At 53.1% G+C, this 19,577-nt stretch overlaps 1 protein-coding gene across 1 annotated transcript; it reads left to right on the forward strand.

The window, feature by feature from the left end:
* Positions 1–949: 949 nt before the first annotated feature.
* LOC141108850 (germ cell nuclear acidic protein-like) lies at positions 950–17,714 on the forward strand (the record flags this gene model as incomplete). Its single annotated transcript, XM_073600817.1, is given in 11 exon segments — positions 950–1,094; positions 2,666–2,714; positions 6,743–6,789; positions 8,849–8,903; positions 9,752–9,837; positions 9,917–10,315; positions 11,513–11,675; positions 12,115–12,259; positions 13,368–13,506; positions 14,641–14,845; positions 16,000–17,714. Coding segments are annotated over 11 exon segments (1,680 nt in total), but the record flags the coding sequence as incomplete, so codon positions are not given.
* Between the last annotated feature and the right edge of the window lie 1,863 nt (positions 17,715–19,577).

Here is a 19,577-nt window from a genome sequence, read left to right on the forward strand (position 1 = left end):
ATGGGAGCCTCTCCCCCCGACATGGGAGCCTCTCCCCCCGACATGGGAGCCCCTCCCCCCTCTCCCCGACATGGGAGCCCCTCCCCCCTCTCCCCGACATGGGAGCCCCTCCCCCCTCTCCCAGACATGGGAGCCCCTCCCCCCTCTCCCAGACATGGGAGCCCCTCTCCCCGACATGGGAGCCCCTCTCCCCGACATGGGAGCCCCTCTCCCCGACATGGGAGCCCCTCTCCCCGACATGGGAGCCCCTCTCCCCGACATGGGAGCCCCTCTCCCCGACATGGGAGCCCCTCTCCCCGACATGGGAGCCCCTCTCCCCGACATGGGAGCCCCTCTCCCCGACATGGGAGCCCCTCTCCCCGACATGGGAGCCCCTCTCCCCGACATGGGAGCCCCTCTCCCCGACATGGGAGCCCCTCCCCCCTCTCCCCGACATGGGAGCCCCTCTCCCCGACATGGGAGCCCCTCCCCCCTCTCTCCGACATGGGAGCCCCTCCCCTCTCCCCCCGACATGGGAGCCCCTCCCCCCTCTCCCCGACATGGGAGCCCCTCCCCCCTCTCCCCGACATGGGAGCCCCTCCCCTCTCCCCCCGACATGGGAGCCCCTCCCCCCGACATGGGAGCCCCTCCCCCCTCTCCCCGACATGGGAGCCCCTCCCCCCTCTCCCCGACATGGGAGCCCCTCCCCCCTCTCCCCGACATGGGAGCCCCTCCCCCCTCTCCCCGACATGGGAGCCCCTCCCCCCTCTCCCCGACATGGGAGCCCCTCTCCCCGACATGGGAGCCCCTCTCCCCGACATGGGAGCCCCTCTCCCCCCGACATGGGAGCCCCTCTCCCCCCGACATGGGAGCCCCCCCCTCTCCCCCCGACATGGGAGCCCCTCTCCCCCCCCCGTGTGTCAGAGTATTATGGGATGTGGTCTCCTGATCTCCATTCTTCTGATTTCAGGGTGTGAAGCCTCATACTGGCCGACCGGTGAGGGACGTTCTGAGCCCAGAATATGATGGTGATGACAGTCCGGGGCTACCGCCTTGTTCCCAGCAACTGGACCTCTCCGACTCTGAGGAGGAGGAGCCTAAGAAACACCTGGGATGTAAGGAGGAGGCGGCCAGGAGCCCGGTGTGGGGGAGGGGGGCAGGTGTGTGTGTGTGTGTGTCCGGGTCACAGGTGCAGCCTGCTGTGTGTATGGGGGGAGGGGAGGAGCCATTCCTCATAGGAGGTGCTGGATGATGGTCACATGACACCTTCATCAGTGTAACCCCCATATACTCCTACCACCCCTCCCCCATATACTCCTACCACCCCTCCCCCATATACTCCTACCACCCCTCCCCCATACACTCCTACCACCCCTCCCCCATATACTCCTACCACCCCTCCCCCATATACTCCTACCACCCCTCCCCCATATACTCCTACCACCCCTCCCCCATATACCCCTACCACCCCTCCCCCATATACCCCTACCACCCCTCCCCCATATACCCCTACCACCCCTCCCCCATATACTCCTACCACCCCTCCCCCATATACTCCTACCACCCCTCCCCCATATACTCCTACCACCCCTCCCCCATATACTCCTACCACCCCTCCCCCATATACCCCTACCACCCCTCCCCCATATACTCCTACCACCCCTCCCCCATATACTCCTACCACCCCTCCCCCATATACTCCTACCACCCCTCCCCCATATACTCCTACCACCCCTCCCCCATATACCCCTACCACCCCTCCCCCATATACTCCTACCACCCCTCCCCCATATACTCCTACCACTCCTCCCCCATAGGGTCACCACAACTATATCCTCATATAATATACATACACAGTATGTGACAAAAGTAAGTACACCCCTCAGTCACATTTCTTCTATCTTTTCATGTGACAACACTGAAGAAATGACACTTGTCTACAATGTAAAGTAGTGAGTGTACAGCTTGTATAACAGTGTAAATTTACTGTCCCCTCAAAATAACTCAACACACAGCCATTAATGTCTAAACCGCTGGCAACAAAAGTCAGTACACCCCTAAGTGAAAATCTCCAAATTGGGCCCAAAGTGTCAATATTTTGTGTGGCCACCATTATTTTCCAGCACTGCCTTAACCCTCTTGGACATGGAGGTCACCAGAGCTTCACAGGTTGTCACTGGAGTCCTCTTCCCCTCCTCCATGATGACATCACAGAGCTGGTGGATGTTAGAGACCTTGCGCTCCTCCACCTTCCGTTTGAGGATGTCCCACAGATGATCAATAGGGTTTAGGTCTGGAGACATGCTTGGCCAGTCCATCACCTTTACCCTCAGCTTCTTTAGCAAGGCAGTGGTGGTCTTGGAGGTGTGTTTGGGGTGGTTATCATGTTGGAATACTGCCCTGCGGTCCAGTCTCTGAAGGGAGGGGATCATGCTCTTCTTCAGTATATCACAGTATATGTTGGCATTCATGGTTCCCTCAATGATCTGTAGCCCCCCAGTGCCGGCAGCACTCATGCAGCCCCAGACCATGACACTCCCACCACCATGCTTGACTGTAGACTGAAGGGTCACATTGCTGTGGTAGAGAACCGGATCCCGTTATTTTCCATCATTATCACACAACACCCGGTTCTGATCCTCATACATTTCCTGCTTGTTTACTGACATCTTTTCTTTCTCCTCAGATCATTCCTCCAATCACACGCATTTCAGATTTCCTGAAGAGAAAGCAAGGTAACCCGTCTGTCTTCATGTCTGACATTTAAAGGCGCACTCCGCTCAGAGCTGAGAATGGAACCTGGAGGCTCAGCTCACATATGAGACACAGTTTCCTATTTGCATAATGTGAATCAGCCGGCTTTAAATGGAGTCAGTTCACACATGTCCGGGGGGGGGTTCTGTTGTCTGTTTCTAAAAAGGGTCCTGTGCGATTTTTGGGTCCAGTTTTTGTGTAAATTCACAGAAAAATTTGCACCTGAACTGGGGAACAAAACCGCACCGGGGTCCAATCTGCAGCCAGACATGTATGTACCCGGCCTAAGATGTGTGCTGGTAGCCTGGCCGTCTTCTGAGTAGTTCAGTTTTCATCCAGGGGATTTCTGTTTTACTTTTCCTTCCCTGTCTGTCTCTGTGATCTGGTGATCCTGGACCACGCCTGCGGGTAATGTATTTCACCGCTCCATTCCATCTGTGATCTGGTGATCCTGGACCACGCCTGCGGGTAATGTATTTCACTGCTCCTCCCCCGCTCCATTCCATCTGATCTGGTGATCCTGGACCGCGCCTGCGGGTAATGTATTTCACCGCTCCTCCCCCGCTCCATTCCATCTGTGATCTGGTGATCCTGGACCACGCCCGCGGGTAATGTATTTCACCGCTCCTCCCCCGCTCCATTCCATCTGTTATCTGGTGATCCTGGACCACGCCCGCGGGTAATGTATTTCACCGCTCCTCCCCCGCTCCATTCCATCTGTTATCTGGTGATCCTGGACCACGCCCGCGGGTAATGTATTTCACCGCTCCTCCCCCGCTCCATTCCATCTGTTATCTGGTGATCCTGGACCACGCCCGCGGGTAATGTATTTCACCACTCCTCCCCACTCCATTCCATCTGTGATCTGGTGATCCTGGACCACGCCCGCGGGTAATGTATTTCACCGCTCCATTCCATCTGTGATCTGGTGATCCTGGACCGCGCCTGCGGGAAATGTATTTCACCGCTCCATTCCATCTGTGATCTGGTGATCCTGGACCACGCCCGCGGGTAATGTATTTCACTGCTCCTCCCCCGCTCCATTCCATCTGTGATCTGGTGATCCTGGACCACGCCCGCGGGTAATGTATTTCACCGCTCCTTCCCCGCTCCATTCCATCTGTGATCTGGTGATCCTGGACCACGCCCGCGGGTAATGTATTTCACCGCTCCTCCCCCGCTCCATTCCATCTGTTATCTGGTGATCCTGGACCACGCCCGCGGGTAATGTATTTCACCACTCCTCCCCACTCCATTCCATCTGTGATCTGGTGATCCTGGACCACGCCCGCGGGTAATGTATTTCACCGCTCCTTCCCCGCTCCATTCCATCTGTGATCTGGTGATCCTGGACCACGCCCGCGGGTAATGTATTTCACTGCTCCTCCCCCGCTCCATTCCATCTGTGATCTGGTGATCCTGGACCACGCCCGCGGGTAATGTATTTCACCGCTCCTCCACCGCTCCATTCCATCTGTTATCTGGTGATCCTGGACTGCGCCTGTGGGTAATGTATTTCACCGCTCCTTCCCCGCTCCATTCCATCTGTGATCTGGTGATCCTGGACCGCGCCTGCGGGAAATGTATTTCACCGCTCCTTCCCCGCTCCATTCCATCTGTGATCTGGTGATCCTGGACTGCGCCTGTGGGTAATGTATTTCACCGCTCCTCCCCCGCTCCATTCCATCTGTGATCTGGTGAGCCTGAACCACGCCCGCGGGTAATGTATTTCACCGCTCCTCCCCCGCTCCATTCCATCTGTGATCTGGTGATCCTGGACCGCGCCTGCGGGAAATGTATTTCACCGCTCCTTCCCCGCTCCATTCCATCTGTGATCTGGTGATCCTGGACCACGCCCGCGGGTAATGTATTTCACCGCTCCTCCCCCGCTCCATTCCATCTGTGATCTGGTGATCCTGGACTGCGCCTGTGGGTAATGTATTTCACCGCTCCTCCCCCGCTCCATTCCATCTGTGATCTGGTGAGCCTGAACCACGCCCGCGGGTAATGTATTTCACCGCTCCATTCCATCTGTGATCTGGTGATCCTGGACCGCGCCTGCGGGAAATGTATTTCACCGCTCCTTCCCCGCTCCATTCCATCTGTGATCTGGTGATCCTGGACCACGCCCGCGGGTAATGTATTTCACTGCTCCTCCCCCGCTCCATTCCATCTGTGATCTGGTGATCCTGGACCACGCCTGCGGGTAATGTATTTCACCGCTCCTCCCCCGCTCCATTCCATCTGTGATCTGGTGATCCTGGACTGCGCCTGTGGGTAATGTATTTCACCGCTCCTCCCCCGCTCCATTCCATCTGTTATCTGGTGATCCTGGACCACGCCCGCGGGTAATGTATTTCACCGCTCCTCCCCCGCTCCATTCCATCTGTGATCTGGTGATCCTGGACTGCGCCTGTTGGATGTATTTCATCAGTCCTCCCCGCTCTTTTCTGTGTAAATTGTTGTTGACTCCCCATCTGCAACACAGACAGGGATTGATGGGAACTCTCCAGCAGCTACATCTATAATTTCTTTGTCCCAGTTACAGATTTGTGCTCCACTTCCTGTCTAATGAAGCCACTGTCAGCGATTCAGGAAGTGAGGGGAGGCCTATGACCCAGAGCCACCAACCCCCCCCCCCCCCCGTAACCTTCTGTCTTCTAGTTTTGCTCCTCTCTGTGCTCAGTTATTTCATTGTGGTTGAACGCTGAGTGGAGGCAGATCAGATTTTTGTACTGGATCTGCCCCCTGCGGGGAGGACTTCTGGCCCCCTGCGGGGAGGACTTCTGGCCCCCTGCGGGGAGGACTTCTGGCCCCCTGCGGGGAGGACTTCTGGCCCCCTGCGGGGCGGACTTCTGGCCCCCTGCGGGGAGGACTTCTGGCCCCCTGCGGGGAGGACTTCTGGCCCCCTGCGGGGAGGACTTCTGGCCCCCTGCGGGGAGGACTTCTGGCCCCCTGCGGGGAGGACTTCTGGCCCCCTGCGGGGAGGACTTCTGGCCCCCTGCGGGGCGGACTTCTGGCCCCCTGCGGGGAGGACTTCTGGCCCCCTGCGGGGAGGACTTCTGGCCCCCTGCGGGGCGGACTTCTGGCCCCCTGCGGGGAGGACTTCTGGCCCCCTGCGGGGCGGACTTCTGGCCCCCTGCGGGGAGGACTTCTGGCCCCCTGCGGGGAGGACTTCTGGCCCCCTGCGGGGAGGACTTCTGGCCCCCTGCGGGGAGGACTTCTGGCCCCCTGCGGGGCGGACTTCTGGCCCCCTGCGGGGCGGACTTCTGGCCCCCTGCGGGGAGGACTTCTGGCCCCCTGCGGGGCGGACTTCTGGCCCCCTGCGGGGCGGACTTCTGGCCCCCTGCGGGGCGGACTTCTGGCCCCCTGCGGGGAGGACTTCTGGCCCCCTGCGGGGCGGACTTCTGGCCCCCTGCGGGGCGGACTTCTGGCCCCCTGCGGGGCGGACTTCTGGCCCCCTGCGGGGCGGACTTCTGGCCCCTCACCCCTTCCCTGGAGGAATGTGCCTGTAGATATACTCCTCTTATGCAGCTGATCCAGTAGTGGGTTCTGTTCTTACCAGTTACTGTTTGCTTTCCTACGGATGATGGGGATTGTTGTTACTAACACTGGAGCAGCTCTGCATGGCAGCCAATCAGTTTCTAGTTTCAGCTTCTTCAATGAAGCTTTGACAATAAAATCTAGAAGCTGATTGGCTGCCATGTACAGCTGCTCCAGATTCTGAGAGCTCCAGTGTTAGACCCCCCATGGGGGGAGATTTACTATGTAAAGATTTGTGTGGGCTTCTTGGCTTCTTATCTTTCTGCACGGATTGTAAACTGGAAGTTTCCTTCTTTATTACAATATTTGTGGAAGAGAAAAGACCAGAGAAAACATTTCCCATGTGATTTTATGTTGCAGTCTTTGTATGATTTTTATTAAAGGAGACCTCCGCTGAGGAATGACAGGTCAGACCCTCCTGTGTATATCTGTAGACTCACATACATTGTGTTCTTGTGTTTTCCAGATCCTCTGTCAATGTCTCCGATTCCAGCGATGAAGACTTCGAAAACTGTGAGTGATCATTCCGTGTATTTTATGATTGGTGGACAGAGAGACTATAGAGGATCAGATGAAGATTTACTACAACTGGAGCAGCTGTGCATGGCGGCCAATCAGCTTCTTCAGTTAAGTTTTGACAATAAAACCTGGAAGCTGATTGGTTTATATGCAGAGCCCCCCCCCCCAGTGTTTTGTAATTGGGACTTTGTTGTATATTTCCTGAGTATGTTCCATACACTGAGGATAGAAGAGAAGTCCAGGCACCCACATACAGTGTATACAGAGCCTCAGCTATATACAGTGTATACAGAGCCCCGGATATGTACAGAGCCTCAGCTAAATACAGTGTATACAGAGCCCTGGATATGTACAGAGCCTCAGCTATATACAGTGTATACAGAGCCCCGGATATGTACAGAGCCTCAGCTATATACAGTGTATACAGAGCCCTGGATATGTACAGAGCCTCAGCTATATACAGTGTATACAGAGCCCCGGATATATACAGAGCCTCAGCTATATACAGTGTATACAGAGCCCCGGATATATACAGAGCCTCAGCTATATACAGTGTATACAGAGCCCCGGATATGTACAGAGCCTCAGCTATATACAGTGTATACAGAGCCCCGGATATATACAGAGCCTCAGCTATATACAGTGTATACAGAGCCCTGGATATGCACAGAGCCCCGGCTATATGCGGTGTGCACAGAGCCCCGGCTATATGCGGTGTGTGCACAGAGCCCCGGCTATATGCGGTGTGCACAGAGCCCCGGCTATATACGGTGTGTGTACAGAGCCCCGGCTATATACGGTGTGTGTACAGAGCCCCGGCTATATGCGGTGTGCACAGAGCCCCGGCTATATGCGGTGTGTACAGAGCCCCGGCTATATGCGGTGTGCACAGAGCCCCGGCTATATGCGGTGTGCGCAGAGCCCCGGCTATATGCGGTGTGCGCAGAGCCCCGGCTATATGCGGTGTGCGCAGAGCCCCGGCTATATGCGGTGTGCGCAGAGCCCCGGCTATATGCGGTGTGCGCAGAGCCCCGGCTATATGCGGTGTGCGCAGAGCCCCGGCTATATGCGGTGTGCGCAGAGCCCCGGCTATATACGGTGTGTGCGCAGAGCCCCGGCTATATACGGTGTATACAGAGCCCCGGCTATATACGGTGTGCACAGAGCCCCGGCTATATACGGTGTGCACAGAGCCCCGGCTATATACGGTGTGTGTGCACAGAGCCCCGGCTATATACGGTGTGTGTGCAGAGCCCCGGCTATATGCGGTGTGTGCAGAGCCCCGGCTATATACGGTGTGCACAGAGCCCCGGCTATATACGGTGTGCACAGAGCCCCGGCTATATACGGTGTGTGTGCACAGAGCCCCGGCTATATACGGTGTGCACAGAGCCCCGGCTATATACGGTGTGCACAGAGCCCCGGCTATATACGGTGTGTGCACAGAGCCCCGGATATATACGGTGTGTGCACAGAGCCCCGGATATATACGGTGTGTGCACAGAGCCCCGGCTATATACGGTGTGTGTGCACAGAGCCCCGGCTATATACGGTGTGTGTGTACAGAGCCCCGGCTATATACGGTGTGTGTGCACAGAGCCCCGGCTATATACGGTGTGTGTGTACAGAGCCCCGGCTATATGCGGTGTATACAGAGCCCCGGCTATATACGGTGTGTGCACAGAGCCCCGGATATATACGGTGTGTGCACAGAGCCCCGGATATATACGGTGTGTGCACAGAGCCCCGGATATATACGGTGTGTGCACAGAGCCCCGGATATATACGGTGTGTGCACAGAGCCCCGGATATATACGGTGTGTGCACAGAGCCCCGGATATATACGGTGTGTGCACAGAGCCCCGGATATATACGGTGTGTGTACAGAGCCCCGGATATATACGGTGTATACTGCACATTCAGCACCTCACAGGTCAATGAGGGACAGTGTTTGGTCCAAGCTATGTAAAGTCTGTGAAAAGATGGAGTTCTCCTTTAATCCTATTCAGTGATCCGGCTCTCCTAATCACCCGCTTCTCTGATCTTTTCACAGTTTTAATTCAACTGAACACCCCGAAACACGCGCCAACAAAACCTCCGGGCAGCAGGTGAGTGAAATCCATGTACTGGCCATTCACAATAAGGCAAATAGTGAGCGTGCCGATCAGTTTTATCAGCTAGCCCCCAAGGTGACCCTTCTATACTGTATACTCCAAAAATGAGGAGCGCTGTACAAGAACAGAAAGTTCCATCATAAAAAGTCTTGGAATGAGATCCTGGTGCGGAGTCCTGGAATGGAGCGTGGAATTGATAGCAGACTTATGTGGCAGCAGATGATAGAAGACAGTGTGACCTCGGAGGATAACAGCGAGTGTATAAACACGTGGGCCTCCACCACAAGGGGGCACTCACCAGATCACTGAATGTGGTAGGGATAAATCCAAGCTTAGAATCTCCACATCTTCAATCACCAGCTGAATGGGAACCGATAACCAAAACACCACAATAGATGCAAAGAAGCTCAGCAGCAAGGAGCCCAGAGAAATGTATATAGTGTAGTATTTATTATTTCACAAAGGTCCACACAAGTATTAAAAACATCATAAAATGTCAAAAAGGGCATGAATGGCCACCGTTCCAAGCACATGGGGGCGGTGGTGTGGCGTCAGCAAATAGGCCTCTTCCCGACGCGTTTTGTTCCAAGCACGTTGTCAAGGGAATGCCATGTCCATTCACAGGGGTCAGACATTTCCAGAACTGGACGAAGGTGCTCCAGACATCACAGGGACCGTTTGATGTACATAGATTCTGTAACATTGCAAGAACAGCCCCCCCATGGGTGTGCAGGGACTGGGCCCCCATTGGCCCTCATACATGTCCACTCACAGAGTGTATAGCCATTCACAAATCGGATTCAATGACATTTACCATATTTTATTATATTGTTTTGTTTCAGTTTGAAGGACTTTATCGTTGATTCGGAGGATGATGACTTTGATTCCATGTTCTCCAAAGGTGGGAAAGGAACCCAAAGCAGGATTGGTATGTGTAGGTGAATCGGTACAACTCCCAGCTGGTTTTCTCCTTCCATTCCTCACCGCTGTCCTCCTATCCTCTATAGGGAAGAAGACCTCGGTGTCTCTGAGCCCTGTGAAGGCCGCGGTGTCCTCTCAGTGGAAGGATTCTCCGGTCTTTATAAGTGACAGCGATGAGGATTCTATAGTTATAAAGAGCACATGGTCCAACAGACACACAACAAACCCAAAGCCCAGGGATAAAGGTCAAAGGGCGAAGTCTTTGCAGAAAAACACCAAAGAAAACCTCCTGCGCCCTCCAAATCACCAATCCTCGGGGAGACCGGCCAGCACAGAGAGCTCAAAGGTTGCTGAACCCAAATTCCGTACACCTGTAAGCTCTGATGACGAGTTTGAGTCTCTTCTGGACCGCATTAAGAACCGGACAAAGAACCAGACACCGGGTTCAACTGCAAGAAAAGAAAACCCCAAATCTGCACTGACAGGTCAACTTCCTTTCCTTCCTTTTATTCTTTACCAGTATTAACCCCTTGCTGGCTGCTGTACATCTATCAATGTCCTGTCAGCGGGCGGGTATACCATGTTGTGGGTGCAGCCATGGTCTGGGTGTTATTGCTGCCTGATCACTTTCATGACGCTGAGAAGGGCAGAACACCCCTCCTGCCACCTGCTGTGGTCCTTGGACTCTCCCAGCCTTCCCGTGAGCTGGGGACCACAGTGGTTCCTGGACTCTCCCAGCCTTCCCGTGAGCCGGGGACCACTGTGGTTCCTGGACTCTCCCAGCCTTCCCGTGAGCCGGGGACCACTGTGGTTCCTGGACTCTCCCAGCCTTCCTGTGAGCCGGGGACCACTGTGGTTCCTGGACTCTCCCAGCCTTCCCGTGAGCCGAGGACCACGGTGGTTCCTGGACTCTCCCAGCCTTCCCGTGAGCTGAGGACCACGGTGGTTCCTGGACTCTCCCAGCCTTCCCGTGAGCCGAGGACCACGGTGGTTCCTGGACTCTCCCAGCCTTCCCGTGAGCCGAGGACCACGGTGGTTCCTGGACTCTCCCAGCCTTCCCGTGAGCCGAGGACCACGGTGGTTCCTGGACTCTCCCAGCCTTCCCGTGAGCCGAGGACCACGGTGGTTCCTGGACTCTCCCAGCCTTCCCGTGAGCCGAGGACCACGGTGGTTCCTGGACTCTCCCAGCCTTCCCGTGAGCCGAGGACCACGGTGGTTCCTGGACTCTCCCAGCCTTCCCGTGAGCCGAGGACCACGGTGGTTCCTGGACTCTCCCAGCCTTCCCGTGAGCTGAGGTCCACGGTGGTTCCTGGACTCTCTTCGAGCCCTCCCATGAGCTGGGGACTGTGGTAAGCTGTTGGGATCACTTCACACAGTGGAGACGGAAGAACTTCCGTTCCCTAATCTCCTCTGTGATTGATTAGAATGGAATTGAGGATGATTAGGTCATCAGCCAGGAATGCAGCTAGTGAAGCACAATCTGTTAGAATGGGAAGTCCTGCAGGCTCAGATAGGTGGGAATGTCTCCCCACATATTTGGACGTCTAAAATTAAACTCCACAACTAGAGCAGGATTGTCAGTGAATTGTCTGATACAACAACAGATTCAGGATTGTGAAGGATGTATACAACATGTAAATCCCTCTTTACGTTTACTGACTGGTTCTCTTCTTGGATATCAGAGCCGGTGAAGGGCCCCTGCTTGGATCTAACCAACAAAAAGAAGACGGAACCAAAGCTGAGACCTCAATCGTGCTCAGACACCTCTAAAAGTCCCTACTTCCCTCCTGATAAACCTGCGACAGAACCTCGAGATGATGAAGAGAAGTCCTATCCAGGGAAGACGTAGGTGGTGTCTGTGTGTCTCATAGTGCTGGAATACGTCACTGCTGGTGGCCATTCACTAGCTGAGTGACTGCTGGGTGAGGGTGGGCAGAGTGACTGCTGGGAGGGGGTGGGCGGAGTGACTGCTGGGAGGGGGTGGGCGGAGTGACTGCTGGGAGGGGGTGGGCGGAGTGACTGATGGGAGGGGGTGGGCGGAGTGACTGCTGGGAGGGGGTGGGCGGGGTGACTGCTGGGTGGGGGAGCAGGGTGACCTGGATTTGGTCATAGTAGAAGGGGTTGGGAGGCTGTTGCAGAGAGAGATATTTGTATTTTATATCTGCAGTAGTTGTGTGTTTTGTTTTTTTTTTTTTTTTTTTTTTTTTTTTTTCATTTAGAATTCTATTTTGAAGATAACAGATGGTAATACTTCTTTTCATTTTCCCTCTCTTGCCATATTTAGGGGTTTTCCATGTAAAGTAGAAGGCTGCTTTCTGAATGATCTTTCTCATCCAACATCCCAATATGTGAAGGATTTCAAACAGAAAAAACACGGACTTGCTACCAGACTGTACAGTCTCTACAATCACACCATCTTTGATGAGAAGGTACGCTGACTGAGGTCCGGTAATTTCTGTGTTCTCAGAATACTTCCTGTTCTTCGCTTTAATTGGTGACAAGTTACAAATCAAACACACAAACCCAAAGTGATGATGTCTTTATAAATAGCGAGACGACTCCATCACTGGGCTGACCGCCTTTGGGTGTGGAGACATCCCCCGTCCAATGGGCTGACTGCCTTTGGGTGTGGAGACATCCCCCGTCCAATGGGCTGACCGCCTTTGGGTGTGGAGACATCCCCCGTCCAATGGGCTGGCCGCCTTTGGGTGTGGAGACATCCCCCGTCCAATGGGCTGGCCGCCTTTGGGTGTGGAGACATCCCCCGTCCAATGGGCTGGCCGCCTTTGGGTGTGGAGACATCCCCCGTCCAATGGGCTGACCGCCTTTGGGTGTGGAGACATCCCCCGTCCAATGGGCTGACCGCCTTTGGGTGTGGAGACATCCCCCGTCCAATGGGCTGACCGCCTTTGGGTGTGGAGACATCCCCCGTCCAATGGGCTGACCGCCTTTGGGTGTGGAGACATCCCCCGTCCAATGGGCTGACCGCCTTTGGGTGTGGAGACATCCCCCGTCCAATGGGCTGACCGCCTTTGGGTGTGGAGACATCCCCCGTCCAATGGGCTGACCGCCTTTGGGTGTGGAGACATCCCCCGTCCAATGGGCTGACCGCCTTTGGGTGTGGAGACATCCCCCGTCCAATGGGCTGACCGCCTTTGGGTGTGGAGACATCCCCCGTCCAATGGGCTGACCGCCTTTGGGTGTGGAGACATCCCCCGTCCAATGGGCTGACCGCCTTTGGGTGTGGAGACATCCCCCGTCCAATGGGCTGACCGCCTTTGGGTGTGGAGACATCCCCCGTCCAATGGGCTGACCGCCTTTGGGTGTGGAGACATCCCCCGTCCAATGGGCTGACCGCCTTTGGGTGTGGAGACATCCCCCGTCCAATGGGCTGGCCGCCTTTGGGTGTGAAGACATCCCCCAACCAGTAGGTTGCCCTTCTTCAGGTGTAGTCATTGCTGTCCAATGGGCTTGGCTTCAGGTGAAGAGCCGTCCTTCACTCACAACAGACTTGTCTTGTGTTTTCTCTTTTCTTAGCTCCCCGACAACCTGGAGATCCTGTGGAATAAAAAGATGAGGAAGACGGCGGGGTACTGTGTGACGGGACAGAAGAAAGTCCCGGTTCTGCAGCGATATGCCCGGATAGAACTCTCCGAGAAAGTCTGCGATTCTGCTGGTATGAGACCACAATGATTGGACATTCTAGGAGCGAAGACGGGAGACTATGACATCCTAATATTAAATGAAAAGAAAGAAAAAAAGAGCGCAGCAGCCTAGTGCATTACCCTTGACAGATTTATTAATTAAAAGCAAGATAAAATCTACTCACAAAGGTTGAAGAAAAAATCGCATTGTATATGGCACAGAGGCGATTAGTCCAGTGGTAGCAGTTTTCCTTGCTTTTAATTAATAAATCTGTCAAGGATAATACACTAGGCTGCTGCGCTCTTTTTTTCTTTTCATTTAATATTAGGATAATCCCATCCTTAAGAACAGCAAGGCCGAAATCCACAGTCCTTCCTGAACCCTTGGGATCTTTTAGCTAATACACCTGTGCGCAAGAGTATTTCTGCATCTTGACTATGAGATCCTTCTCTTCTCATGTTCAGCAGAATTACTCCAGTTGAATCAGATGGAGGAATCCTCCCATACCCCTCCCCCGATACCCCACATCCACAACACAACCTCACTGCCAGGATTTAAACTGATTCTAAAGGTTGAAGGTTCTTCTACCTCAATTTATTCTATGTATGAAGGTAAAAAACTTCAGTGTGCAACCAGTGATCCCCCCCCTGGCGCTCTTTCCTCATTGGCTCTCGCTGCTGTTAATCACGGCGGAGGGGGCAGGTCCAAGCCACACTCTATCCAAATATATTTTATAATTTCCTTTTTTATTTTTAAAGGTGAACTTTTATCCTTTAAATGGTTCTAAAGACAGACAGATTTTCTCCATCCAGTGGTCTCACCGGAAGAAGCAGCGGGGCTCCTCTCCCTCCTCACAGGACTCGGAGGCAGTAGCGGGGAGCCATTGGCTCCTGTTGCTGTCAATCGCACCCTGTGAGAAGAGAACGTGGGGGCGGGGCCAAGCTGCACACTGTATTAATAGACGGGTTAGAGCCCGCATGAGTGTTCCCATGGCAAGCAGCTTGCTATGGGGGCAAGAGGGAGGAGCCAGGAGCGCCGGTGGGGGACCTGAGAAGAGGAGGATCGAGGGCCGCTATGTGTAGAACCATTACAGGGGAGGCAAGTGTAACATGTTTGTAATAAGAAGAAGAAAACTCAAACCTTCTCAATCACTTTACTATTTCAGATCGTCTCCGAGACACGTTGATCCATGAGATCTGTCATGCCGCCACCTGGCTCATCAATGGGGTGAGAGACGGACATGGTCAGTACTGGAGATTTTATGCCCGGAAAGCCACCCTGATTCACCCCGAATTACCGATGGTCACCCGATGTCACACCTATGAGATCAACTACAAGTTCACCTATGAGTGTTCCCGGTGCAAAAACACGTGAGTAGAGACCCGTTATTACATGTCCTGTGCAGTGCACTGGGGCAGCTCTCCTTGCTCTACCCCCCCCCCCCCACCCCCCCCCCACCCTTCTCAGAGGGCAGATTGATAGCAATGGCTTCCGCTCCTGTCAGTCAACTCCAGTGACGAGGGGGCGGGGCCAAGTCCCGTTGTCTGTGTCAATGAAGGCAGCAGCGGGGCTCGGGAGTGCAGCTGCAGGTATAACCACCAAAAGTCCAGCAATGTACCCGGGTATGTCGCTGGTTAAGTGGTTATTATAATGTCGGGTAGTGTTGCGGCGCGCACACACAGGGACCACTTCTCCTTAACGTGCTTGTAAACCCCATTCATGAAATCTGACCGAAGCACATCTATCTGTAGTGTTTACTTATCTCTCTCCAAAGCTCTAAGTGTCGTCTCTCTCTGGTGCTCTGTTCTCAGCATGCGTCACTTCTGACAAGTTCTCCAACACATGAGATAACATGAGCTGAAAATTTTGTGTTGGGAAGGAAGATTAGTAGGGAGGAGCTTGTCTATTCACACTACAGCTCTGCTATGTTGGGGGGGGGGGGGGTCCCTTTCCTCCAATCAGCTCTCACACAGTGTAAGCCCAGTATCCCCACCCACCCTTCCCCTCCCTATGCTATGTGCTGCTCAATGAGGAAGAAAGATTTGTAACACAATGGGCACTTTCTGAAGAGGAAGAGTGTAGAAAGGAGAAGACAGCAGATAAATAGGTACAACTTAAGCAGTAGGATTTGTTTCCTCTCTGCGTATCACCTGAGGCCGGTCACCTCACTGGGGATCTGGAGGGATTACACCCACTTTAAAAGAGAAGTGCAAGGATTGGAGAAAAAATAACATTTACACTCAACTATGTGTATGCTGCATCTGTCCCCTGACGCCTCTAAGACTGAGCGATCACGTGGGGAGGGGGGGGATATCTTGGGGGCTGATCACTGGGTGGGAAATCGCATGGGTGGCCAATCACGGGGGGGATTACATGGGGGCTGATCGCTCAGAGAGCGGCTGCACTTCCTCTTCAGATATTTGGTCACATGCTCCTATAATGATCTGATGATTGTGTAATGTGTATGAGGCTCTGCTTGCTGTAGAGGAGTCTTTACCTTTCCTTCTCTCCTCCCTCCCCCGAGGATTGGACGTCACTCCAAGTCTCTGGACACCGAGCGATTCGTCTGTGCGCTGTGTAAAGGAAAGCTGGTGCTGCAGACAGCGACGCGGAAGGATGGCTCCCCGGCCAATACACAGCTCACTCCATTTGCCAAGTTTGTGAAGGAGAATTACGGATCTACGAAGAAAGAGATGACCGGGATGAGTCACGCCGAAGTCATGCGGAAACTTAGTGCCGACTTCTCTTCCAAGGCCAAAATCTCTGCTTAAGTCGGTCCGGGAAATAATATGAGATGTAGCCGTGTAATGCAGAACCTCAGGGAAATGTATGAAAATGTCCTTTTTATCGAGATATTTATCAAAGGACAACAGGACTAAACTGCTACAATCCACCCCCATCCCCCCCCACCATTACCCGGCAGTAACCTCTCTGTCCCTGAGCCAGATCCTTCTCTTCTCAGGTCCAAAACTCTCAAACACTGGCCATGCTGAGACCTCCTACTCATTGGCACCGCCCTCTCTGAGACCTCCTACCTCCTGTCTGGCCCCACCCATGCTGAGACCTCCTGTCTGGCCCCACCCATGCTGAGACCTCCTGTCTGGCCCCACCCATGCTGAGACCTCCTGTCTGGCCCCACCCATGCTGAGACCTCCTGTCTGGCCCCACCCATGCTGAGACCTCCTGTCTGGCCCCACCCATGCTGAGACCTCACCGATGCTGAGACCTCCTACTCCCCTCTGGCTCCCCCCACGCTGAGACCTCCTACTTGTTGGTACTACCCATACTGAGACCACCTCTCTGGCACAGGCCATGCTGAGACCACCTACTCCTTATTGGCGTAGCCCACTTTGAGTCCTCCCCTCTGGCCCCGCCCATGCTGAGACCACCCACTCTTGTATGGGGTTTTCCCGGTAAACCACTTAAGCACTTGATTGGCTTCATACAAGTCTTAGGGGTGGGTGTATAGGTAAGGTGGGGGAGGGGGATGGATTAAAGTGGTTTAGAACACTTGTCCTTTTTAATGTACTTTAAAGGAAACCTGTCACTGCAAGGGAAAGGAATATTGTTTGGCTCAGTGGTATATACCGTATACTCCTTTTCTTCACTCTCCCACCACTCCATTCAGCCACCAGGTGCTGGGAAATTACCCAGAACGTCCTGGTATGGAGGAGCATGTGACGGCGCCGGTACGTGGCCCAGCCCTCTGTAAGCTCCGACTGGAGATCCAATTAGAGCTTACACATGGCTGGCTTTCCTCCAACAGGCTGAATGGAGCAGCGGGGTAGCCATATGGGAGTGTGTGCTGCTGGGAAATTACGATGAGTGTGTTTCTTTGCTCTGCATGAACACAGGACAGGTTCACTTTAAAATACAGCTTGTCTAACTGTGAAATCTGAATATCGTTCTCCAGAAATCCCTTCACAGCAGAAACCAGACTGTGAGGGGGTAATGCAGCCAGTGAGATTCCATTGTACAATGTGCTCTGAGCCAATGGGGTGGCATTCCTCAGGCATTGTGGGGGAGGGGCATGCGCTGCTTAGAGATAGGGGAGCACAGGGAGAGCCCCCTCCAGGTGCTCTGTACCAATGGCAGCTCATGTAGATAACCAGAATTGTGAATATGATGTGACGATCGGTGGGGTGTCTCTGGGCGTTCGATGTCTGTTTTATATCTATGTATGTTCTGTGTTTTTTATATTAACTTCTCCTTTTATAATAAAGTGTTTCTTGTCATGTAGCCTCTGTGTGTGTTTAATATCTTTTTATAAATGGATGGACCCCCCCCCTTCTGTTTAGTCTCTGCCCAGCGTAGGAGTCCATATATGCCTCCTGAACACTGAACACTCCAGAGCCACGCCCACTCAGTGAGTCCCACCCACTGCCATAAATATAGCTTCCATTTAGGGTAATGTATTCTAACTGGGGGGGGGGGGGTGGACTGCTTGGAGGAGGAGACCACTGTTCCTAATCTTTAGGAGCAGCAAATCTGTCTCTCCTCCCCTGACAGAACAGAGATCTGTCTGTTTACATTGACAGATCCCCATTCTGTCTCTGTCGGGAGTGATCGCGGGTGGCCGAGCCAACCTGCCGCAGTATAACTGCGACGGCTGGTGGTTATTGGTCGGTTTATTATAACAGTGAGAGAATAACAACAAAAATATCCAGAAAAACACATTTCAAAAAAGTTATAAATTGATTTGCATTTTAATGAGTGAAATAAGTATGTGAACCCTTCACAAAACATGACTTAGTAGTTGGTGGCGAAACCCTTGTTGGCGATCACAGAGGTCAGACGTCTCCTGTAGTTGGCCACTGTAAGGGTTAAATCTGCTTAGACCTGGACAATCGGTGGAATTCTTTCAGAGCTCCGAAAGCATCCAATGTACACAAGAGAGTCATTCAATGAATGCTTAGTTTTAATGACAGGTGAGCAGAATTATATACGGGATATGGACAAAGAATATTGCACAACTTAAAGAGAAAGGAGGGAGGACAGAGCTCATCACATGAGGCATAATTCCTATATAAACATATAGCATCTCAGACAGTCTAAACTAGTATTTTAGCTGACGGTTGATATTATCTAAAAACATAATTTGAACTATTTAATATTCTGACTTTCTGACTTTGTCTGAAGATATCATTTCAAAAACCGTTCTTACCAGACCTTATCTATCCTGTGGTCATCGTGACAAACAAGACCCTAAAATAAAGATATTCCTCTGTCAGCTATTTTAAAGTTTTAGTCATGTTAACTCTTTCTCATCCTTCAGCGGGATTGGAGGAATCTGAGGTATGGTGGTATCAGAGGTATGGAGGCATCGAGGAATCTGGGGTATCGGAGGTATAGTGGTATTGGAGGTATCAGAGGTATGAAGGTAGTGGAGGAGTTGGGGCTATGGTGGTATCGGAGGTGTCAAGAAATCTGAGGTATGGTGGTATTGAAGGAATCGGGGTTATGGTTGTATCAGAGGTATGGAGTTATTGGAGGAATCTGGGGTATTAGAGGTATGGAGGAGTCGGGGGTATCAGATGTATTGGTGGTATTGGAGGAATCGGGGGTATCGGAGGTATCAAGTCCCCTATCGGTACCCATGATATGCAAGACCCAGAGGCAGTAAATCGGCACATATGATGGACCTTTTAGGAGGAATCGGGCTATGTCTCTAAAAGACAAGCTTTTGGTAATTTCAGTTTCATTCAATTTAGAAACAACCAAAGTGATCATTTCCATGCAACCAAGAGCTGTTTTATATTGCCCGAAAATTGCTGTGTTAGCAAAGGGTTGGATTCACATTGACTCTGGAAGAAGATCATCCTTGGCCCACGTTATTGGAGCAGAGTTCTTCTAGATGTTGACCAGAATCTCCACAGCCACATGGTGTCTTTATTATTGGCCAGTGATGGCTTTGGCAATGCATTATAGAATGCTAGTTGGACCAATTCCTGCTGAATGTCCCACTTTAGACAGGAGTCAATCAAGCTACCAGCATGTCTTTGGAGTGTGGGAGGAAACCGGAGTACCCAGGGAAAACCCACACAGGCACAAAGAGAACATGCAAACTCTACGCAGGTAGTGCTGTGGTTGGGATTTAAGACA

This window comes from Aquarana catesbeiana, linkage group LG09, assembly GCF_042186555.1.
Source record: "Aquarana catesbeiana isolate 2022-GZ linkage group LG09, ASM4218655v1, whole genome shotgun sequence".
NCBI lineage: Eukaryota > Metazoa > Chordata > Amphibia > Anura > Ranidae > Aquarana > Aquarana catesbeiana.